The sequence below is a fragment of the Leucoraja erinacea genome, chromosome 6 (genome assembly GCF_028641065.1).
Source record: "Leucoraja erinacea ecotype New England chromosome 6, Leri_hhj_1, whole genome shotgun sequence".
NCBI classification, from domain to species: Eukaryota; Metazoa; Chordata; class Chondrichthyes; order Rajiformes; family Rajidae; genus Leucoraja; species Leucoraja erinaceus.
The window spans coordinates 48335089-48360432 of record NC_073382.1 but is presented as its reverse complement, the minus strand read 5'-3'; the positions used below and the strand labels follow the sequence as shown (position 1 = coordinate 48360432).

General features: G+C 42.8%; 2 protein-coding genes across 2 annotated transcripts in view; one reads left to right on the top strand and one right to left on the bottom strand.

Moving 5' to 3' along the window:
* sacs (sacsin molecular chaperone) overlaps window positions 1–17756 on the bottom strand; it is a 106030-nt gene extending 88274 nt beyond the window's left edge. The window contains exon 1 of the mRNA XM_055636957.1: window positions 17616–17756. The gene's annotated coding sequence lies outside the window, so the exon portion shown is untranslated. The remainder of the gene's footprint in view (window positions 1–17615) is intronic.
* Window positions 17757–21157: 3401 nt separating this feature from the next.
* Window positions 21158–25344, top strand: part of LOC129698089 (tumor necrosis factor receptor superfamily member 19-like) — a 61479-nt gene continuing 57292 nt past the window's right edge. Inside the window, exon 1 of the mRNA XM_055636955.1 lies at window positions 21158–21275. Coding sequence (XP_055492930.1) covers window positions 21168–21275 — 108 coding nt within the window. The 5' untranslated portion in view covers window positions 21158–21167. The remainder of the gene's footprint in view (window positions 21276–25344) is intronic.

The window sequence follows — 25344 nt, the reverse complement described above, 5'->3', positions numbered from 1 at the left end:
AGACTAGTTAGGGGTAAGGGAAACGAGATATATATATGATGATGTAGAGTGATAAAGAACAATGAATTAAATATATGCAAAAAAGTAACAATGGTAAAGGAAAAAGGCTGTTTGTTGGGTGAAAACGAGGAGATAGTGCTACTTGGGCGAGGGAGGGATATAGAGAGTGCGAATGCGGGGGCTACCTGAAGTTATAATCTCTCCAGGGATGCTGCCTGTCCCAGAGTTACTCCTGCATTTAGTGTCTATCTTCTGTGTAAACCAGCATCTGCAATTCCTTCCTACATTTATTTAGAGTATTGTGTTCATTTCTGGGCACCATGTTATAGGAAAGATGTTGTAAAGTTGGAAAGGGTGCCAAAGATTTGCAAGGATTTGCAAGGATGTCCATGAGCTATAGGGAGAGGTTGAGGAGGCTGAGGGGTGATCTTATGGAGGTGTATAAAATCATGTGAGGAATAGATCGGCTAGTCGCACAGACAAAGTCTCTTGCCCAGAGTAGAAGAATCGAGAACCAGAGAGCATCGGTACAAGGTGAAGGGGAAACATTTTATAGGATTCTGAGGGGTAACTTTTTCACACAAACGGGTGTATGGAATGAGCTGCTGGAGTAGGTAGTTGAGGCAGGGACTATCACAACGTTTAAGAAGCAATTAGACAGGTACGTGGATAGGACAAGTTTAGAGGGAAATGGGCCAAACGCAGGCAAGTGGGATTAGTGTAGATGGGACATGTTGGTCAGTCTGGGCAAGTTGGGCTGAAGAGCCTGCTTCCACATGGCACAAATGTGAAATGTGACTCCATGGCACAAATACATCTTAGATAAACATCTCAGATATAGTAGTAGTACACTAAGACACTACACAGTCCCCCCCTCCCCCCCCCCCCCCCCCCCCCCCCCCCCCCCCCCCCCCCCCCCCCCCACCCATCAGTCAGTCTGGAGAAGGGTTTCGGGCCAAAACGTTGCCTATTTCCTTCGCTCCATTGATGCTGCTGCATCCGATGAGTTTCTCCAGCATTTTTGTGTACCTTCGATTTTCCAGCATCTGCAGTTCCTTCTTAAACACTATACAGAGTTGCCAGATTGGCGTCATTTTCAAGTTCCATTTATTGTAGGTGCAGGGTAATGTTTCAGGTCGAAACCTTTCTTCAGCATGTGTGAAGAAAAGCCTCGAACCAAAACATCACCCATTCCTTTTCTCCAGAGATGCTGCCTGTCCCACTGAGTTACTTCAGCATTTTGTGTCTATCTTCAGTGTATAACCAGCATCTGCAGTTCCTTCCTACAAACCTGCATGTATTTTTTTTAATGTGGGAGAAAACCAGAGCGCCCAGGAAAAACCCACACGCTCACAAGGAGAATACAGACTCCACACAGACAGCAACCGTAGTCGGGATCAAACCCGGGTCTTTGACTCTGCAAGACAGCAACTCTACCGCTGTGTCTTATGAGCAACATTTTTGCAAGGACATTTCCTGATCATTCAAGTCTATTATACCATTCCTGAGATCTAGAGCGTGAGATATGGCTCACCTGCTAAGTAAAATGTCCACCTGTGCAGCCCTCGCCCCCAGCTCATGTTGTTCCATCATACTTTAGACTGTTGGTTCTGAGGTGACGTACAAAAGCTAGTTTGTATCCTCCACAAATACCAGTGAGAAAATGACTTGCCATTGACTGCGAGACACAGACTGGCACTCTTAGGACGGTGAGCCCAACTCCTTCACATCCACCAAAGGGCACTTTGGCCTAACGTATGATCTGGAAGGCAACATCCCAAACAATGGAACAGGCCTTGGTACTACATTAAGTCTACAACCTAATGGACACAAAGTGTTGGAGCAACTCAGCAAGTCAGGCAGCATCTCTGGAGAACATGGAAAAGTGATCTGGGAAAAGTGAACATGCAAAAGGTCGGGATTCTTCATCAGACTCCAGCACTTTACATTCATTTTTTGCAAACTAGCATCTGCAGTAACAAAGATGTTGCCTGACCCATTAAGTTGCTCCTAGACTTTGTGTCTTTTTTTTTGTAAACCAGCATCTGCAGTTTCAGATATACTACCTGACCCACTGAGTTACTCCAGCACTGTGTCCTTTTTTGTAAATCAGAATCTGCAGTTCGTTGTTGAATCAGCATAGGTGAATCTTGCAGCCATGCAGAGCATGTTATGATCTACTTAACATGCTAATTAACTTAGAACATAGAACAATGCAGCACAAGAACAGGTCCTTCTGTCCACAATGTCTGTGCTGAACATGATGCCAGGACCAATTCTTATCAGCCTGCACATAATCCATATTCCTTCATTCCTTGCATATCCATAACCCTTCATTCCCTGCATATCCATAGACAGTTTCTAAGGCCTTTATTCCTATTGCAAATTCCATTTATATTAATGTTATATTAAATTCAATTTTGTACATAGCCACAAGGTGGCATTTACATGTGATGTCTTATCAAAGTTGTGCAATAGAATCAAAGAATTACACTGAGCTGCAGGAAAATAAGACAGAGCCTGTTGAAAGGTAATATTGACATGTTATGCTGCTTGACTTGCTAAGTACACCATTTTCTGTTGTTTTTTTAAATTCCCAGTATCTGCATGTTTTTACTTTTCAATTTACTTTTTATTCTTAGCAATAGCCACAGTTGTTTTTAATGGGTAAGCAGCTTCAATTGGATTGATAAATGGATTGATGAAATTGATTGATAATCTAAATAATTATCACCAGTTGCTGGGTGTCTTCTCTGGTGATGCTCTGCCAGGCCTGTATTGCAGCCATCTTTAGCTTATGCTTGTTTTGGGGGCTAGTCCCGTTCAGTTTTCTCTTCAGCATATAAAAGGCATGCTCAGTTGGGTTCAGATCGGGAGATTGACTTGGCCACTCAAGAATTGACAATTTTTTAGCTTCATAAAAAACGCGATCATAGGGAGAAGGTACAAGCAACATACAGCCAACACCCATAGTTAGGATCAATCCCTGGTCTCTGAAGCTGTAAGGCAGCAACTCTACCGCTGTGCCACTGTTCCTCCCTTAAATTGCGGCTGCAAGATTAGTGGCTAAGGGAGGTACATCCGGAGCACAAAGGCTGAAGGTGGCCGGGCAAGGAGAGGGTCGACAGTTTGCTGGACGATCCGGAATGGAGATGACGGCTGCAACGGGTCTTTATGGCCAGCTGTAGCTGGGACTTTGAAAATGGTGCTAAAACCTGGCTACTCTTGCATATGGTCTCAGTGGCTTATTCCAATACACTTTGTACTTAATCTGGGATTGTATGTGCTCTGACCATGTGAATTGTTCCCTGTTCAGAACCTACATCACACCGTTATATACTGCTCAATTGTGGTCTAAGTATAAGAAAAAGAGTATGCAGAGGCTTAAGGTAGCATACAATGATGCAATGAGGTTGCTACTTCGTGTCCCTAGGTGGATAGTGCCAGTCAATTGTTTGTGTCCACTAGAGTGCCAACCTGTGAGGCACTTTTAAGACAGCTGATGTTTAATTTTATGTGTCGCCTGGACAAGTCAGAGAACCACATAATTGAAGCCTTAGTCAGCCCTCTGAAAAGCTGCTATAGATTCACTTCTAGGCTAAGATGGCATTGGTGCAATAGCTTATATATATTTTAGGCTAATATGCAATTTCTTAATGTATCTTTGTAATTCTTTGTACTGTTTGATGTGTATATGGACCCGTGTCTGAAATAAAGCTTTAATAATTGTGTTAATGTATGGTAATAATTTACTGAACTATATGCAAAAAAAAAAAGAATTTCACTGTACTTCAGTACATGAGATAATAAAGAAGCATTGGAGCATTGAAGTAATATGATGAAAATGGTGGTTTGGGAAAACTCAGAATGGTAGGCATTAGACTCAAGAACAATAAAGCCATTTCACTGGCTGGTTTATGTTCATAATTAAGCATGGACTGAAGACCAAGGAACTGCAAATGCTGGAATCTTATGTGGAACATAAATGCTGGAGTAACTCAGCAGGTCAGGCAGCATCTCTGGAGGACATGGATATGCAACTTTTCAGATCAGATTCAAGAAGGGTCTCGACCCCAAAAAATTAACTATCCTTGTACTCCAGCGATGCTGCCCGATCCGCTGAGTGACTCCAGTACTTTGTGCCATTTTTGTGTTCTCCAGAACTGACCTGCTGTGTCACTCCAGCACTTTGTGTCTTTTTTTCCATTTGACATCTGTTACATGACGACATGCAAGCCGTGACACAAACCACTGGCCCAGGATGGATCCTGGCAGGTGTCAAATTAGAATAAATCATGCCCCAGCCACTTTCCTCAATCTTTATTGCTACAATGCAGCCCCTCCTCTCACAGCTGCCCATAGGAATGGTGCTAATCTGCAGGGCCTGTGGGAAACCATTCAATCTGCGATGCTCATCTGCCAAACGCAATGCAGTGAATCACAGAGCAGCACTACACTGAATCAGGCCTTTCGGCCCAACGTGTCCATTCTAATCAAGATGCCTCATCTCAGCCAGTTCCATTTATCCCTCTAAACCATACACCTGTGCTTTTCGACATTAAACTTTAGAGATACAGCGCGGAAACAGATCCTTCTACATACCGTGTCCGCACTGAAGACCAGCGGTCACCCTGTACACCAGCAATATCCTACATACTAGGGACAATTTACAATTTTTATCAAAACCAATTAACCTACCTACGTCTTTGGGGTGTGGGAGGAATTGGGAGAACCTGGAGAAAACCACACAGCACCCGTAGTCAGGATCTAACACATGATGTCCATGGCAGCAGCTCTACTGTTGTGCCACCCCTATGCTCTTTAATAAACATATAAAGAATCTTATTAATTAACTAATAAATTAAGAAAACTTGATTAATTAACATTTAATTAGTTTATAATTAATCAATAATCTAATTATTTAGATTATAAATCTAAATAATAGCTCTCTTATTTTGAAAGAACAGCATTTCTAATTGCTGTTATTGTACCTATCTCAAGTATTTCCTCTAGCAGCTCATTCCAGATGCCCACTACACTCAAGGAAAAAATTTTCCCCCAGGTTCCTATTAAATCATTCCCCTTTCAGCTTAAACTAATGCCCTCTAGTTATTGGTTCCCCTACCCCAGGGTAAAGGACTGTGCATTTACCCTATTTATCCCCCTTCATGATTTATTCACCTCTGTAAGCTCACCCCTCATTCTCCTGCGTTCCAAGGAATGGAGTCCTAGCCTGCTCAACCTCTCTCTATAGCTCAGGCCCTTGAGTCCTGGCAACATCCTCGTAAATCTTCCCTGCACCCTTTCTAGCTTAAGATGTGAAAAGGTCAAGTTCCAAGTCACCGTTGACTCTGAAACGCACGAAAAGAAAGGCCGTACGTTGGGCATTCGCAAAACAATGTGTCTCGTCCGTGCAATGCTAATGTACAACACCTATAGGCGGCATGGAGGTGCAGCAGCAGATTTGCTGCCTTATAGCGCCCGAGACCTGGGTTCAATCCTGACTACGGGTGCTGTCTGTATGGAGTTTGTACTTTCTCCCCGTGACAGCGTGGGTTTTCTCCGGGTGCTCCGGTTTCCTCCCACACTCCAAAGACGCAGAGGGTTGAGAGTCTGGAAAAATGTTTTTTTTCAGGATACAGCAAGCCTCTTATTGAGATGGAGGAGGGCATTGAAGATCAACATTCTGCACATGTTTTGGCCATATGAAGATAAGAGTAATAGAGGAGGTGAAGGGAGTTGTACCCAGAACGGATGGCAATGACAGTGGTGATAGGGGACCAGCCACCCTATTCTGATGCTATCAGTCTGCTTGAGTTTGAATTGACCGGAAACCCACCCCATGGACCCGGCTCGCCCGCCGTGGAAGCATAAACCCACCTGGTTGAGCCGACGGGCCGCAGCCTGTAGAGGGGAAGCCGTGGAGCCTGGGCTCTACTCGTCTGCCAAAGACCAGAACACCACAGAGGAGGGGCCAATAGGAACGTGAACCGGGGTCTTACCTTCTGCGTCCTCAAATTAGGTTGTGGGAGGCGCCCCTGGGGCACAAAGTTGGCTGGGCAAGAAGAGGAATATCGGTTCATTATGGAATGATCAGGCACCATTCCATAAGACCTAGCGTGTGGACTGGAGTTTGGAAATGGTGCCAAATCTGGCAACTCGAAAATAATGTCACTGTATTTTGCACATTTGACAATAAAGCATTATTGGACTATTGAAATATTTGGAGATAAAAACAGGCAGCACGTTCATGATCTACCTGACATCAGTAACCCTGCCCTCCTGCCTTCCTGTCCAATGCCTATTTATTCCCTCCAGAGATGCTGCAGACCCTACTGAGTTACTCCAGCACTTTGTGTGTTTTTTTTTTGTAAACCAGCCTCCACAGTCCTGTGTGCCTATTCCCTACCTGTCTAACACGATTTATTAAATCTAATCAGTTGAAGTGCTCAGCTTAGCTTAGTTTATTTTAGCGACACAGCGTGGAATCGGACCCTTCAGCCCACCATCTCCGCCGACCATCGATCATCTATACACTAGTGCTACACACCAGGGGCAAATTACCGAGGCCATTTAACCAACAAACATGCACGTCTTTGGGATGTGGGAGGAAACCGGAGCATCTGGTGAAAACCCACACAGTCACAGAGAGAACATGCAAACTCCGCACAGACAGTGCCCGGGGTCAGGATCGAACCTGGGTCTCTGGCACTGTGAGGCAGCAAATCTACCACTGCACCACCATGTGCTGCCACCGCTTGTTCGACTGTGTTCCACTTTTGTTTTCCAACTTGCACAGAGTGCAATGACCTGCAGAGGGCACCAACATGAAACAGATGACAGATCCAGGATACACCACAGAAAACTCTGTGCAATTATCAGAGATGTAACTCGCTAATTCCTTATGTCACAGTTAAGATCAAATATGGGCATATGATTCCTGAATCTCTTCAGAAATGTTCTGGCATATTGATAATAATATGCAGCTTGTGTATGAAATATGAAAGAAACCTATTAAAACCAAAGAAGAGATAGGGAATAGCAAAAAATAGGTTTAGGTGTATTGCTGTTATGTGTACCGAGGTACATGCTATCCAATCAGATCAGATACATCATACATAGCCATACCTATGTATATACATACATATATATACCATACGTAGATATACTAATCAAGCCTAATTCACAGACAATCGATAGAGCAAAGGGTGTAGTCAGTGGCGGACTGGCCAGGGTGTCAGCTTGCCCGATGGCAAGTTGGCCCCTGATGAAGTGGGCCCCCTATATCAAGTGGGCCCCTGATGAAGTGGGCCCCCTTTGTCTCCTGGCAACCAATATTTTTAGACCCAGTCCGCCACTGGGTGTAGTACAGAGTGCAGTATGTTGATCTCAGCATTGGAGTGCATCAGTTCCACAGGTAAAGGCCAATGGCCTCAACGGGGTAGAAGTGAATCGGATTGTACCCTAGCTTGTGGAAGAACCATTCAGAAGCCTCTTCCAAGAATTAGATTGACACTAGATATACACGGAACAGAGGGATACGGATTGTGTGCAGGCAAATAGGAGTTTGTCTTGGCATCATGTTTGGCACAGACACACGATCCTTTGCTCTACAGTTCTACGAAAAAGTCCTGCTCGATTCTGATAGAATATTAAATCTGTTTCTCTTTCCACAGATGCATTTCCGGCAGGTTATAATTTTCATAACACAGTATAACAATATTTTTCTTGGTTACAAATACGTTAAAAGATTGCACAGGTTTTAAACAATTCTTTTTTTTATAAGTTCATAGGTGATTGGAGCAGAATTAGGCCATTCGGCCCATCAAGTCTACTGCCATTCAATCATGACTGATCTACCTTTCATTCTCAACTCCATTTGGCAGCCTCGCCAACAGTCTGTCTGCCTTTTCGTCTTTTTTATTGTTATTTTTAGTGTGTTTAAAAAGTTTATGTTAATGTCCTCTGGTTCGTTTTATGTGTGGGGTGGAGGAGGGGGTTGGGGGAGATTTTTTTCAATCTCTTACCTTGCCGGTGATGCGTTTGTTTCCCAGGTCGTATCGGGGAGCTGGAGGCCTTGCTCTAGATTGACAATGAGCCCCACCGTGGGGCGTGGGACTTAACATCAGAGCCGATCCCTTGCCTGGGATCGACGCTCCAAACGTGGCCTACGGACTTTAACATCAGGAGCTAGCAGTCTCGGGAGAGACTGAACCGGGAGCTCTAAAAGCCGCACGATGTTCGACAAGCTCCGACCCGGGGTCAGATCGGCCGGCGCTGGGTAGTTGATATCCCCACCCCCGGTGCAGGAGCTTGATCGCCCCGATGAGGAGGCCCGCCACCAGCTACAGGAATAAGATCGTCCCGTCAACGGTTGGTTAGAGGCCCCCGACCACTGGAGGACAAATAATGGAAGGAAGTGAGCTTTTATCGCCTTCCATCACAGTGAGGAATGTAGAGGAGTCACTGTGGTGGATGTTTGTGTTAAAATGTATTTTATATGTTCTGTTGCTTCTTATTAGCATAACTGTATGGCAAATCAAATTCCTCATATGTTGCAAAACATACTTGGCTAATAAAGTAAGTATGAGTATGAGTATTTTCCTGCCTTCGCCCCATAGTCCCGTACTAATCACGAATCTGCTCAGCTCCACCTTAAAAATATCCATTGACTTGGTCACAGCCTTCTGTGGCAATGAATTCCGCAGATTCACCATCCTCTGACTTAAGAAATTTCTCCTCATCTCCTTACTAAAGGTATGTCTGTTATTCTGAGGCTGTGGTCTCTGGTCCTAAACTCTCCCACTAGTGGAAACATTCTCTCCACATCTACTCTACCCAGGCCTTTCACTATTCGGTAAATTTCAATGAGGTACCCCCTCATCCTTCTAAATTACAGCGAGTACAGGCCCAGTGCCATCAAATGTTTAATATATGTAAAGCCAATCGTTCTTGGGATCATTCACGTAAACCTCCTCTGGACCCTCTCCAATCCTCAGATCCGCACATCCTTCCTCAGATATGAGGCCCAAAACTGCTAGCAGTTCTCCAAATACAGTCTCATAAAGCCTCAGCATTACATTTTTTACATGGATTTTACACCAAGAATAACTATGGTTTAATCAGAAACAATAATAATAGCTAAAGGACAAGAAATTGAAGATATAGTATTGATATAATACTGCACCAACAGTAAAAAACCTTCTCAGGATAACCAACAATGATAACCATATGTCATCATACTGCTGCAGTTCCTTCTGATAATGGCACTATGAAGATGCAGTCAAAATACCAGATGATATCCTGTAAAATTGATTTTGAGGTTTTGGAATTACTATCTAATTATGTAGAAACATTTAATAATTGATAACAGAATGCTGACAAATTGATTTTTGCTCTCACGTCATTGTAGGCAAGGGGGAAGTAACAAGCAATAGAACGGATAACATAGCACAATACAGCACAGGAACATAATGTCTGTGCCGAACATGATGCCAAGTTAAATTAATCTCTTCTGCCTGTACATGATCCATATCATAAATGGTGGTGGAAGCTGATCGCAAATGCTGGCAAATGGTGAAGTTAATTGCAAATGGGTGGAAGGCAGGAGAATGGGGTTGAGTTGGAAAGATAGATCAGCCATGATTGAATGGCAGAGTAGACTTGATGGGCTGCATGGCCTAATACTGCTCCTGTCACTTATGAACTTATGAAGAGTATCATGTTCATGTCATAGGAGCAGAATTACGCCATTCAGCTCACTATGTCATTCGATCATGGCTAACCTATTTTTCCCTCTCAACCCCATTCTCCTGCCTTCCTCCCATAACCTTTGACACCCTTACTAATAAAGAATATATCAATTTCCACTTTAAAACTACCAAATTAATTGGCTTCCACTGCTGTTTGAATTACAACTTCTGTAATTTTCTCAACTTGAAATTCCACAGATTCACCACCCTCTGACTAAAGAAATTCCTCCTCATCTCCATTCTAAAGGAATATCCATTTTACTCTGAGGCTGTGTCCTCTATCCCTAGACTACTAGAAACTTCCTCTCCATATCCGCTCCATCTGGGCCTTATCCCCAGTCATTTTTACTGATGAAACTACATCGAGAAGAAATCTGTGAACTGAAAAATACTGTTATCAGATCCCTATATCAGGGACTTGATGATACTAATGGTATCTACAGACCTGGGATGATGGTATTTTGATGATATCTATACATCAGACACTTGATGATACTTCTGATACAGGGACTTGATAGTACCTCTCATGGTGCCTGCAGGAGGGGGGGAGGAGGGGATCTCCCAATAAAGATCACTTTGATAGTACTGATCCATTATCTAATAGTCATTGTGAGAACGCTTTCTGAGCAGTGTTGTGTGGAGTGTATGAGTGAGGTTTTCACATCTCTCAGCAGCCTGTATGACAGCAAGACTTTTTTAAAGCAAGAATGTCCTAATGTAATGGGGGATTTTGGTGACATTCTATTTAGTAGACCAGTCTGGAGAAGGGTTCCGACCCGAAACATTACCTATTCCTTTCTTCCAGAGATGCTGCCTCACCCGCTGAGTTACTCCAGCATTTTGTGTCTATCTTTAGTAGACCAAATTGGGTATAAACCAGTTTTCAGGAACAGCACTATGTTCCATTTCAACACTGAATTGAAAATTACAACTTCTGGAAATTTCTCAACTTGAATGATGGTGGTAATTGTATTTGAAGCCCACTAATGGGTTGGCAGTTCTTATGCCTGTCGGTTGTCGGTAGGTCTTTTTCCTCTCAGTTAGAAATGTTGATTTCATTTTCTACTTTAAGTGTGTAATCCCAGCTGACTCTTTAGTCAACAGTCAAAGAGTGTTTTATTGTCGTACGTACTAAACATACTTACTTGAAGCAGCACCACAGGTTGTAAGCACAGTACTCAATAGTTAATATAATAAAGAAACATTTTTAAAAAAGTAGTTCAATAACGAAAAACCCAACATAGTGCAAAAAACAAAACAAAGCCCAAAGTCCCTAGTCAGCTGCCAAGGATATATTTCGGAATTTATTTAGAGTTTGTAGTGTTCAATAGCCTGATGGTCATTGGGAACAAGCTGCTCCTGAACCTTTGCGTTATTGTTTTCAGACTCCAATACCTTGTTACCAATGGCAGAAGTGAAATGCGAGAGTGTAGCCTGGGTGGTGTGGGTTCTTGATGATGCTGGCTGCCTTTTTCATACGGCACCTCCCACAGACCCCTTTGATGATGGGAAGCTGAAGAAGGGTCTCTACCTGAAACGTCACCTATCCATGTTCTCCAGAGATGCTGCCTGACCCCACTGAGTCACTCCAGCAATTTGTGCCCAGAAAGTGGAATAACATAGAACTAGGTACACAAAAATGCTGGAGAAACTCAGCGGGTGCAGCAGCATCTATGGAGCGAATGAAATAGGCAACGTTTCGGGCCGAAACCCTTCTTCATAGAATTAGTATGAACGGGTGATAGGTCAGTGGATCAAAAGGCCTATTTCCATGCTGCACCTCTAAAAACCAAAAAAAATGTAAACACATGTAGTCACAGGCAATACGTGCAAATTCTACATAGAACATTGCCTCTGGAGCTTTGAACACTAACAGCTGTAGCATTGTGCCTCAGATTTATTCCTGATAATTGGTTTAATTATTCCCCTTTAAATATGAACTAGACTAATGAACCCATGCCTGTCTATATCTGTTTGATTCCGTTTCTATTCCCAATCTTTTCATACCACCCACTATACAGCAGATCTTTCATAAAGACTCTGTGATCAATGCTGAAACCACCCAGGATGTAATTACCAGTACAAGTAAAGACTAGCATTCTTTTATTATATCAGTTGATATTAAATGTGTGCAGCTAGATTATTAGCGTTATACAGTTATTAGGTGCAGTACCAATCTGTGTCAATGATGGAGATAGTTTATTTAAGATAGACACAAAATGCTGGAGTAACACAGTGGGTCAGGCAGCATCTTTGGAGAAAAGGAATAGGTGATGTTTCTGTCAAACCCCTTCTTCAGTTTAGTTTAGTTTAGTTTAGTTTATTGTCACGTGTACAGTGAAATCCTTTTTCACTTGGTCAAGAACAAGTTCCTAAGTATAAATATTACTCACAGTTGCAAGTCACATATGTACCCTGATCCCCTTCTTTAGTTTAGTTTAGTTTAGTTTATGTTATTTTACTTTATTGTCACGTATACCAGGCACAGTGAAATGTTTTTTCAAATGTTCAAGAACTTCTAGTTCCTAGGTATAAATATTAACCACAATTGCAAGTTGCATATATACCCTGATTCAATTAGCATATTGCACATTTTTCAATGGTTTAATGATATTTTGTTGTCACGTGTACCTAAGTACAGAAAAATTATTATCTTTTGCATAGTTCAGTGACAATCCTACAATTAATTAGGCACAATCTTACTAAGTGTAGGACTTGGGGGCATTGTTTTTATTGTTTTTTCCTTTGCACTGTTATTGTTTTTTTTGTTTAGTTTAGAGATATAGCTTGGAAACAGGCCCATTGGCCCAGCAAGTCCTTGCCAACCAACGATCACCCGAACACAGGTTCTATCCTACAACTAGGGACAATTTGCAGGAGCCAATTAACCCATAAACCTGCACGTTTTTTGAATGTGGGAGGAAACCGGAGCAGCCAGAGAAAACCCATGCAGTCACAGGGAGAACGTACAAGCTCTGTACAGACAGTACGCGGAGTCAGGATCGTGACTGCGCTGTAAAGCAGCAACTCTACCTCTGCACCACCATGCTCCCCCCCCCCCCCCCCCCCCCCCCCCCCCCCCCCCCCGTTGCTTGGGAAGAATATATCCTACAATTCAAATCAAACAGACAGTTTAATAAGCAATTCATATGGAGTAAAATCAATATAAAAATTATCTGAATAAACACAATTCCTGGCATTCTCATAAGACTGTTAAAATTATTTCCAGATTTCAATGTTGCTTCTTCCATGGTTCTTTCATTAGATTTGTTTATGAAAATCTGTCCATCACTTGCCTGTCAGTCACTCATATGTACAATGGGATTCCTTCATAGTTACTCCGTCAACATGGCAACAGAGCCAAAGCACAAAGCACATTTTTCTTTTTATTACCTGTGTGTAATTAAAAATTCAAGCTCATAAAATTTAATGTAGGACTGATAGCCAATCACCTCATTTAGGATCATGAGATTAATAAAGCCCTCACAATGATCCACTTTGTAAATACAGTACTCAGTTCTATGATCTAAGTATAAGCACTGAGAATTTTCATTTATATTTACAAAATTAAAATTTAAGTAAATTCCTTCCAAACTCAAATATACAATTGGTGGGACTTTTTTTCAATAACCAGTGGGAGTTGCATTAGACCTGTGATTATCTAAAGCAGGAATTTTTCTGGAGGCTCTTGTGATTGCAGTAATCTTGGGAGAAAATCACTGTTTACAGTTTCAAAGCATAATTAAGTGTCTACCACAACCTAGCACCAAAGTTACTGCAACGGATTAGGAGAAAAACAAAAAACAAAATCCACAATTTAAAACAAAACATGCTCAGGCATCAAGAGAAAAGCATTTTTACTTAGGAAACATGTTAGCCATTTTGGCATCGTGGCCTAATATTCCTTTGTACTGATTTATAGGGCACGGTATTTTTGCCAAAGGACTCCACAGAGGCTAATGGGCAAACTTGCTGTGCCTGTTCCTTTATACACTCATTGGCACAGAAGTAATTCTAGCCTGAGTCATTAAATAGTCCTACTAAAGTACTGGTTGCCAAATATTTTGACTCCCCTTCCCATTCCCATACTGACCTTTCGGTCATTGGCCTCCCCCACTGTCAGAGTGAGGCCACACGCAAATTGGAGGAACGACACCTCATATTTTGCTTGGGCAGCTTACATCCCAACAGTATGCATATTAATTTCTCCAACTTCCTGCATTCCCTCCCACACACACATTAGTCATCCTACTAGTTCGCATCCCTGTCTCCCTTTCTTTATCATCTCTTCCCCAGCCAATAATAGGCCATTTTGGGCTCCACCTTTCCTTGGTCATCTGTGGCTGACCCTGATTGCCTTTTCCAAACTCCAGTTCCCTCCCCTCTACTCTCAGTCTGAAGAAGAGTTCCGTCCCGAAACGTCACCCATCCTTTTTCCCCAGTGCTGCCTGGCCCACTGAGTTACTCCAGCACTTTGTGTCTATCTTTGGTATAAACCAGCAATTGCAGTTCCTTCCTACACTATCAATGTACCAGTTATTCTCACATGACCAACAGCACTTTTGGATCAACAAGGTAAAACATGTACTGCCCCCTCCCCATCTCTTTCCCCGTCCCTTCTCTCCCCTGTGCCCGACCTGGACTCCCACCTATTCCACCCCTCCACACCCCTCTCCCCTCTCTCCTGCTACCTTCCTCCGCTGGCTTTATTATCACCCTCAAAACTGTCACACCTACTGTTCTAATCTCTGACATGTATTCCAACCATCTGCCTGGCAACTGTGCCCCCACCGTGTCAATCTATTAGCTGCTATGCTTTGCCACGTCTGTCCCCCTTTCCACAATCCTCTCCCCAATCCCCTACATTCAGACTGAAGGGCCTAGACCCAAAATGTCGCCTATCCATGATCTCCAGTGGTGCTGCTTGATCTGCTGAGTTACTCGTGTCCTTTTGTATCTTAACCAGCATCTGCAGTGCTCTGTTTCAACAATGTTACATTCCTATTCTCCCTATCAAATTATTTCTCCTTGTGATCAAGATTTTGTCTATATACCAATCTATAACAAGAGGGAAACAAGACAAATACCACAAATATAGAGCTTTACTTTAGACTTCAGATTCAGACTTTATAGATACAACATGGAAACTAGCCCTTCAGCCCACCGTGTGTACACCGACCAGCAATCAGCCCAAACACTAAAACTATCCTGCACACCAGGGACAATTTACACTATACAGAAGCCAATTAACCTACAAACCTGGACATCTTTGGAGAGTGAGAGTGAGAGGAAAACAGAGCAGGTCACAGGGAGAATGTACAAACTTCTTCAGCAGCACCTGCAGTCTGGATCAAAGTCAAGTCTCTGGAGGTGTCAGGCAGCAACTCTACCACTGCACCACTGTGCAGACCTGCTTTACTAATACATACCGCCATGCCTACACGACAGAAAGGTCAGAATAGGAAGGGGAGTTAAAATGTTTGGCAACCAGTACTTTTGTAGGACTATTTAATGATTTAGACCAGAATGACTTCTGTGCCAATGAGTGTACAAAGGAACAGGCACAGCAAGTTTGCCCATTAGCCTCTGTGGAGTCCTTTGGCAAAAGGCCCTATAAATCAGAACAAAGGAATATTAGGCATTAATGTTAAAGTGGCTAAAGTCTTTCTTAAGTAAAAATGCTTTTCTCTCGATGCCCTAGCATGTTTTGTTTTAAATTGTGATTTTTTTTTCCTCCTCATGTATTGCAGTAACTTTGGTGCTAGATTGGTAGACACTTAATTATGCTTTGAAACTGTAAACAGTGATTTTACAGGCTCAGGCCAGAAAGGTCAGTATGTGAGTGGGAAATGGAGTTAAAATGTTTGGCAACTGGCAGTTCGCGTTTGCCAAGGAGGACTTAGCGCAGGTGTTCAGCGAAACGGTCGCCAAGCCTGCTCTTGATCTCAACGATATACAGGAGTCCACACCGAGAACAGCGGAATACAGTAGACGAGGTTGGAGGAGGTGCAAGTGAACCTCTGCCTTACCTGAAAGGACTGTCGGGGTCCCTGGACTGAGTGGAGGGAGGGAAGAGGTATAGGGACAGGTGTTGCATCTCCTGTGGTTGCAGGGGAATGTACATGGGGAGGGGGTGGTTTGAGTGGGAAAGAATGAGTTAACCTGGGAGTTGTGGAGGGAATGGTCTCTGCGTGCGGAAACTTAAAAGGGGTGGAGATGGGAAGATGTGACTAGTGGTGGGACCCATTGGAAGTGGCGAAAATGTCAGAGGATTATGTGCTGTATGCGACGGATGATGGGGTGAAAGGTGAGAACTAGGGGGGACTGTCCCTGTTGCTGCTGGGGGGAGGGGGAGCAAGAACGGAACTGCGGGATACCGAGCAGGTCCGTGTGAAGGCCTCATCTATGATGGAAGTGGGGAACCCCCGTTCACTGATGAATGAGGTGTGGAACATCTCATTTTGGGTGTAGATGTGGAGTAGACGGAGGAATTGGGAGGAGTCTGTAGTCATTGCAGGAAGCAGGGTGGGAAGAAGTGTAGTCCAGATAGCTGTGGGAGGCAGTGGGTTTGCAATATATGTCAGTTGATAGTCTGTCTCCTGTGATGGAGACGGTGAGACCAAGAAAGGGGAGGGAAGTGTTGGATTTGAGAGCAGGGTGGAAATTGGTGGAGGTTAATGTAATCCATGAGTTCTGCATGGGTGCAGGAGGTATCCCCAATGCAGTCATCAATGTTACAGAGATTGTGTTTGGGGATAGGACCAGTGTACGCCTTGTGCCTAAATATTTTTGGCAGTCGTATATCATAATTGTAGTTGCACCCAGAGATTTATTGAATCAACAGGACGCATATATTGATGGTAAACGAGTAATCGCCTCTAGCTGTGCCCGCGCGTATCTTTGCCAGGATTACGTTAATGTAACCAGGCATGTGCTTCAATGCAGTCTGAAGAAGGATTAAAGTTTTGTTCTATACTATTACCAACTTTCCCCAGGGTGCCTCATTCCCAGCCAATCCGCTCGGCAGTCTGAAGTTTAGATGATGTCATGGGTTTTGAAGAGGGAGATGAAAGGGATTGACTCTAACCCCCGGCGCAGCGAAGAACTTCACACAGTCTGGCACTGCAAGTCCAGGCGATCAGACGCAGATAAAAGATCACGCCGCGGAGGCAAGTCTGGCCACTTTTCGTTTTGGACTGCTTTTGGATCCAAGGAAAGCAATCGGCTCCCGGAGAAAAAAAGTAAAGTCAAGGGTGTTTTGGAGGTAAGAGATTGCATTAGAAGAGTGCGGTCGAGTGCTGCTGAACCTGTAGAAATATACGCGGTTGGACACACACACACACACACACACACGGATGGCCGGTCGGCTGCTTTGAAGTGGCCGCTCGCAGTGAGTTGGTGATCCCGGCATGAAGATTGGAGGGAGGGAGGGAGGCGGGAATAGTTACACAGCTAAAGCAAAAGAAAAAATCAAGGGGGTAAAAAAAGATGAGGAGGGGGGGGCGGGGGGTTCAAACGGTGGAAGGAAATAAGAGGTGGGTTTAATAATCTAGGAGAGTTTCTGCTCTCTCTACCTTTCGTCTGCGATCGAGTGTGGACTTTGGCGACCAGAAACAAAACAAAACAAAACACTGTCTGCACACACGGGGGGGGGGGGGGGGGGGGGATGCTACAGAGTGTGGCTGCTTGGGGCAGTCACCCCGACCGGTGGATTAAGCCGATCACACTCGCCACTCGACAAACTCAACTCGCCCCTCGCTGGCTGGATTCGGTATCAGGATCCCACTTGGTCGCTCCAGAATCACCCGCATGCCTCAACCTCGATTTTTTATCCCCACCGTAAAAAAAAAACACACCCCTCACCTCGTCGCTACCGGACAACACGCTTTGCCCTCAAGATGGGCTTCGGATAAACCGGACTGCAGTCGTCAGCTGGTGCGACCAAGCGGGTGGATGTGTGGCCCGGGCGACCAAGCGGGTGGATGTGTGGTCCGGGCCCGGGCGACCGAGCGGGTGGATGTGTGGCCCGACCAAGCGGGTGGATGTGGGTCCGGGCCCGGGCGACCGAGCGGGTGGATCGGGCGCTGACCCAGTCCCGCTGCCGCTCCACCGTCCGCTGCAAAGATCATAGAGCGGATAATCTTTGGTCTTCAGGACGCTGCTTCCTCCAGCCCCGGCTCTCTGAGCCCACACAGCTGTCATTGCCACAGACAGCAGCAAACACAACCCCCGCTCACTCCAACACGGGGCTTTACCGCACAAACTCCTGTAGCCCACCTCGGAGGGCGAGGACAAACGCGAAATCACCATCAGAGGCAGAATTTATTGGGAAATTCAACAACCACTACTGCCCAGTAAAGAGACAGTATTTATGTCCGAAGTTCACCAGCGATCGGAGGAGAATGAGGCCATTCGGCCCATCCTGTCTACGCCATTCAATAGTGGCTGATCTATCTTTCCCTCTGAAGCCCATTCTCATGCCTTCTCCCCATAACCCTTGACACTCTTTACTAATCAAGAACCTATCAATCTCCACATTAAAAAATATCCATCGACTTGGCCTCCACAGCCTTCTATGGGCAGATTCACCACCCACTGACTAAAGAAATTCCTCCGCATCTCCATTCTAAAGGTACGTCCTTTTATTCTGAGGCTATGGCCTCTGATCCTAGCCTCTCCCATTAGGTCAGGGGTTCCCAACCGTTTTCGTCCAGTTACCCCTGGCAACTTTAATAGCACATAACAATGTTATTTCACTTAAGGGCCTGGCCCACTTTCACGAGTTATTCACGAATTCTCCCGAGTTTTTCGCTTGATTCAAACTCGCAGAATGTTGGTAACAAGTCGGTAGGAGTTTGTAGATATACCGTAGCAGCCCGTTGTGCTAGCCGTAACCAATCAAAAAATGGTTGGGATGAAAGAAATTGCAACTTTTTACTCGTAAGGAGGGCATCGAAATAGTTGTGGGAATTCGTAGACATACTCATAGGAGTTCGTGAACATAGTCGTGGAAGGTCGTAGGGGTTCGTAGATTACCACGATCTTGATTTTTTTTTTTTAGGTCCTTTAAACTCGGCAGAGGTTTTGAATTAAGTCGTGAAAGTGGGACAGGCCCTTTATTTATGAGCAATTAATGATGAACAGATACCAGTATACCAGAACCAAACACAGTCAGTCAATGAGAAAAAATAACCAGAATCAACAAATTTACCCCCTGGTTAGGCGAAATCTACCCCCCTGCGGTTAAATTTACCCAAGGTTGGGAACCCTTACACTAGTGGAAATATCCTCCACATCCACTCTATCTTTTTGTAACAAAGGCCAAGTTTTGCAATTTAAAAATATATTTTTCATTTTATTAAGGAATGAAGGTGAGATTATTTATTAATTAATGTGATGTGTATAATATATAACTGGATTGCACACTTTTCAAAGTCTACAGAGAGATTTAGGCCAGTTGGAAGAGTAGGCTGAAATATGGCAGATGGAGTTTAATGCTGATAAGTGTGAGGTGCTACATCTTGGCAGGACAAATCAAAATAGGACGTAAATGATAAATGGTAGGGAATTGAGGAATGCAGTTGAACAGAGGGATCTAGGAATAACTGTGCACAGTTCCCTGAAGGTGGAATCTCATGTAGATAGGGTGGTAAAGAAAGCTTTTGGTGTGCTGGCCTTTATAAATCAGATCATTGAGTATAGAAGTTGGGATGTAATGTTAAAATTGTACAAGGCATTGGTGAGGCCAATTCTGGAGTATGGTGTACAATTTTGGTCGCCTAATTATAGGAAGGATGTCAACAAAATAAAGAGAGTACAGAGGAGATTTACTAGAATGTTGCCTGGGTTTCAGCAACTAAGTTACAGAGAAAGGTTGAACAAGTTAGGTCTTTATTCTTTGGAGCGCAGAAGGTTAAGGGGGGACTTGATAGAGGTCTTTAAAATGATGAGAGGGATAGACAGAGTTGACGTGGATAAGCTTTTCCCACTGAGAATAGGGAAGATTCAAACAAGAGGACGACTTGAGAATTAAGGGCCAGAAGTTTAGGGGTAACATGAGGGGGAACTTCTTTACTCAGAGAGTGGCAGCTGTGTGGAATGAGCTTCCAATGGAGGTGGTGGAGGCAGGTTTGATTTTATCATTTAAAAATAAATTGGATAGTTATATGGACGGGAAAGGAATGGAGGGTTATGGCCTGATTGCAGGTAGATGGGACTAGGGGAGAATACGTGTTCAGCACGGACTAGAAGGGCCGAGATGGCCTGTTTCCGTGCTGTAATTGTTATATGGTTAACCTAAAAGCTCCTCCCTATACCTCGCTACACACAACAGTAATAATCAACTAAACTAAAACTAACCTCGTTTATTTAAAAGGAGCTAAATTTCACTCATAACTTGCAACACTGCAAACATCTGTAAACTTATTGAGAATACACAGCTACTTCTGAGAAAAGAGAAGCTTGTATTTATGTCAAGGGTTTGCAACAAAAATAAATGTTAAATATTTTTTTTAATAAAGAAATGGGGGAGGTGTGGATATTTATGATTTATTGTGATGTTGAATAATTACATTTTTTCCACTGGCTGGATAGTACACAACAAAACGCTTTTCACTGTACATTGGTACATGTGGCAAAAATAAAATAAACTAAAACAGAACTAATTAAAAAAAACACTGAATTTCAACCACATCTTTCAACAATTTCACTGTTCGCACATGTAACAATAAAGGACCAACAATTAGAGAGAGATCCTGAGCTATTATCTACCTCATTGGAGACCCTCAGACTGTCTTTGATCGACTTTACTGGACTTTATCTTGCACTAAACGTTATTCTCTTCATGTATCTGTACACAGTAGATGGCTTGATTGTAATCATGTATAGTCTTTCCACTGGCTGGTTAGCACACAACAATAAAGCTTTTCACTGTACCTTGGTACATGTGACACTAAACTAAATACTAAACATTGACCACCCCAGCCATCCATCTGAAACAGTGTCATTTATATCCAGTTTTAAATCACTCTCAACTCTATTTTCGTGCCGGTGGTAAGGATCTGCCTGAAGGCTCGTCCGATGGCATAACCAGGAGGGAGACGTCGGACGCAAGGAGCAAGAAGGGCGAACTGGGGTAAAGCCTTCAACTCCTTGAAGGGCAGCTGCAGGAGGCATCCCCAGGACACAAAACTAGCTGGGCGAGGAAAGAAGTGGGATATTGGTTCGTGGGAACTGCTTCAGTACATTGTGCACGTGTGTCGATAGGACTTTGGAATTGGCGCCAAAACATGGCGTTTGTAATATATGCAAAAGTAATATCAATGCAGTTACATACGTGACAAATAAAGCACTATTGGATGGTTGGTGGTTTGTCTACTTCGGGTTTACTAAGAAATCTGTTTACTTTGCAGTTTGATGGGAGAGCCAAGGCCGTTCTCAGTGAGAATACTTGAAGAGAGAGTAGGGATGAACCACAAACAAAAAGACACATTGCTACACCTGCTGATCGCTTTGTTTTGTCTGGTAAGGAGCTTTACCTTTGTACTAGTCCTTGAAAAAGTCTTTGTAGTAAATTACAGTGCGTCATTGTGGGAACTAATGCAAATATTATAAGACTGAAATTATGATTGTGCTATTTTGCCTTGGAGTGCATAGCGAGAGGGTTGCATTTTGCATTCAAATGTTTCCACAAAAGGTGCTCCATTGAGTATAATGTAGCTGAGAACTCCCAGCAAGTAATGCAATTATTGTGATGTTGAACATTGCGTAGTCTTCCCTGACTGGATAGCACGCAACAAAAAAGCTCTTCACTATACCTCAGTATACGTGACAATAATAAACTAAACTAAGCTTAAACGGAACTAATTTATTTAAAAGGATCTAGTTTCACTGTTTGTCCATTATCACGTCCTCCACATCCAACAATGGACCATTGTGGGCTCTTTGGGCATTGATGCAGGCTCTAATTTGTTCTGTACCTTTTCACGCCTCTAGTTTCCCTCTCCTCTGACTCTCAGTATAAAGATGGGTCTTGATGCGAAACGTCGCCTATTTCTTTTCTCCAGAGATGCCGCCTGATCCGCTGAGTTTCTCCAGCATTTTGTGTCTATTTTTGGTGTAAACCAGCGTCTGCAGTTACTTCCTAGACAATGCAATTGTCTGTCAGCTCTCTAAATCTCAGACAGCAAAAACACCAATGTTATAATAATTTTCAAAGGGTTGGCCTAAATAGAAGGCTGCATTTCTTTTGCCATGTACCATCATTTTACAAAATGTTCTTTCTAAATAATTGATTCAAACTACTTTTACACTTAACCCTGTAAATTGATAATTCATTGCACATGTTTTCAGGAATCCCTACTTATTCAGGAAGGTCAAGGTAAAATTTACCTAATGTGAAAAATAAACTAATCTGGCAGATTTTGTAATTACAGATTTATGATAATCTTATCTCCTTATCAGAGAGTTGGATTTTAGTGACTTTGCTTCTCTAGTGGCTGACATGAACTGTTTGTGATTATGATGTTTGCCTTCAGTTAACATTACCAGACAAATGTAATCAGCTAGGTTAAAGTATGAATTGCGTCTAATTTAAAAATAGTTTAAGGGCTAAGTGTAATTTACAACTTTGTAAAAAGTATTTTGGACCCATTATTTGGAAAGAATATTTTAGAAAATGATTTATTCCCAATTTACCTAATGAAATGAAACAAAATTCTGTTACACAGGATTAAATCATTTTCTACAATATTATTTCCAAATAATTGGTCCAAAATACTTCTTACAAAGTTATAAATTACACTTAATACTTAAACTATTTCTCAAATTAGACTCAATTTTTATAAAATAGATTTTCTTTTTACTTCCTTTATAAAATCTCCATGATGCCTTTTGGGATTCTTGCTGTGCTTTTCACATCTTTATTCTCATTGGATCAGAAATCTCTACAATTAATATTTGACTGTGGTAGCAGTGTTGTAACTAACTGCGCTAGATGGCAGTCTGACTCAAAAGTTAAATGAACAAAATTAAAAGTCTATGACATTTCTCAAATAATTCAATTTGTACTTTAACTTAGCTGATTACATGGAATTACAACATAATCATGCTGTTAAATAATTACTCTATTTCACATCTCTATTCCCGCCTTATTTTGTCTTTAAGCGTTAACATGAAACTTTCCATTTTATCTCTTGTTCAAGTCAAGTGTTTAATTCTCATATGTACCGAAACAGAGCAATAACATTCTTAACGTGTAGGAAGGACCTGCAGTTGCTGGTTTATAAGATGCTGGAAGATGGACACAAATGCTGGAGTAACTCGGCGAGTCGGGCAGCATCTCTGGAAAAAGGGAATAGGTGATGTTTTGGGTCAGAACTCTTCTTCAGAGCGTGAAGAAAGGTTCCGACCTGACATGTCACCTATTCCTTTTCTGAAAAGTCAAAGTCAATTTTTATTCGTCACATGCACCCAATGGTGCAGTGAAATTAATTTGCCAGCAGCGATACACTTAAAAAGAAGACACAATACACAATAAGATTTAAGACAAACATCCACCACAGCATTCTTCACAGTGGTGGAAGGCAACAGTGTTCAGGCAGTCCCCTCCCTGTTCACCCGTGGTCGGGGCCAATCCAAACAGTTAGGCCGCGAGAGAGAGGCAACATGGGAAAAGTCGCCCCCCCTTTCCCCCGCCCCACCCCACCACCCCTAAACACAAGACATACCGACCGAGAGACACTAAAACAAACATTTGGTCACACCAAAAAAAGTCGAAATAATGAACACGCTGCTGGCAGGGCAGCCGACTCGCAGCACACCCACCGACCAATGATGCTTCCTGACCTGCTGAGAAATTCCAGCAATTAAATTCATATTGCAACAGCATAAAAGCATGTAACACAATACACGGATTATACATACTAAACAAATTCAGTAATTTAATGGCACCAATACTAGTGCAAAAAATAAAGTCCTAGTGCTATCAAAGACAGTCCATGCTTCACAGTTGAGGTAAGTGTTGTGTATTGTTGAAGAGTCTGATGGTTGTTGTGAAGAAGCTATTCTTGAATTGGGTGGTCACGGTTTTCAGATTCCTATAACTTCTTCCGAATTGCTATTAACTTTCCTTGTTTAGTGACTGGACATTCTGAAGATGTGTCAATCATGGCATTTTTAATGCATGGTGGCTTGTGTTATTTTATATCTTGACAAATCCAGTGGTGGCTATGATAAATCCTTGTAGTACCAGTGTAATCTCTCTGCATATTGCAACAGCATAAAATGCCAAATGGCAACCCACTTCAATGCATATGTTTGTTTCCATGGATTCAATTAATGTCTTTGTTTATTTTTTCTCCTCCAATTAATTTTGGACCTTTTCAATTTTGAAAGGCTTTTACAATTTTGCTATTTGTTAATTCCTTTTATCTCCATCCAAATTTTAAGGGGGGAGGCGGACTAGTTTTATGTTAAGACACTGCTGTCTTTCTTTAGTCAAATACTCTCACAGCTGTTTTAAGATATCGGAATTAAATAAAACCAGAGGCAACCACGAATTACTGGAATAAAATGCAGGAATGTCTAATGGTCTCTAATAATAGGTTTGTGACTTAAGTTGGGGTCATTACAGTAAACAAATGCTGGAAGTTCCAGAGGTGAAATGCCTTTTGTCAGAGAAGACTTTGATGTGGGAGACCACACTGTTTATACAGTGTTTATCTCCCCCTGCAAAGTCAAGCAGGGTTGACTCTTTCTCAGTCATGCTGCAATGCTTGATGTTAGGCCACGACAAGCACCAGCCCGTGACATCGAGCCATGCAAGTAGATGGGTCAGATCATAAAACATGGACAATTGCTGCCAGCATTGCACTGTCCTGAGGGCACAGATCAAACAAGGACTCCCACTGATATGCAATAAGCTTTATTGCTGTGGTAGTGCCAATATGGACCTGGGGCACAACAAATCTACCTCTGGAAATGATGCCACATCAGACTTCCACCAGAACTCAAAAGTGGAATACATGGATGTTGAAAATGTGAAAACTAAAAGGCTGAAACCACTTGGTCAGACAGTTCTTCTGCAATGTTTATCTGGATGTGATTCCCCATTTGTTAATTTGGCTTAAAGCAACAATGTATTTGATTTATCAACATCTTATTTTGTTGCTCTGCAAACACCCTAACTACTTAAAAACATACTTAATTAGTCAAGGGAATTAAGAGTGTTTTATTGTCGCATGTCCCAAAATGGAACAATTACATTCTTACTTGCAGCAGCACAGCAGATATATAAACAGGTTACTCTGTGAACACCATGATAGAGAACAGGAAAGAAGTTCAATATAATAAAAAAATAAACAAGCAATAATAGTAAGGTAAAAACAAAGCCCTCAAGTCCATGTATTTCGGAGTTAGTTGCAGTTTTAAATGCTTGATGGGAAGGAGCTGCCCCTGAACCTGGACGTCACAGTTTTCAGGTTCCTATACCTTCTTCCCGATGGCAGGGGCGAAACAAGAGTGTAGCCAGGTTGGTGTGGTTCTCTGATGATGCTGGTTACTTTTTTTGAGGGATTAACTGGGACCAATGGAA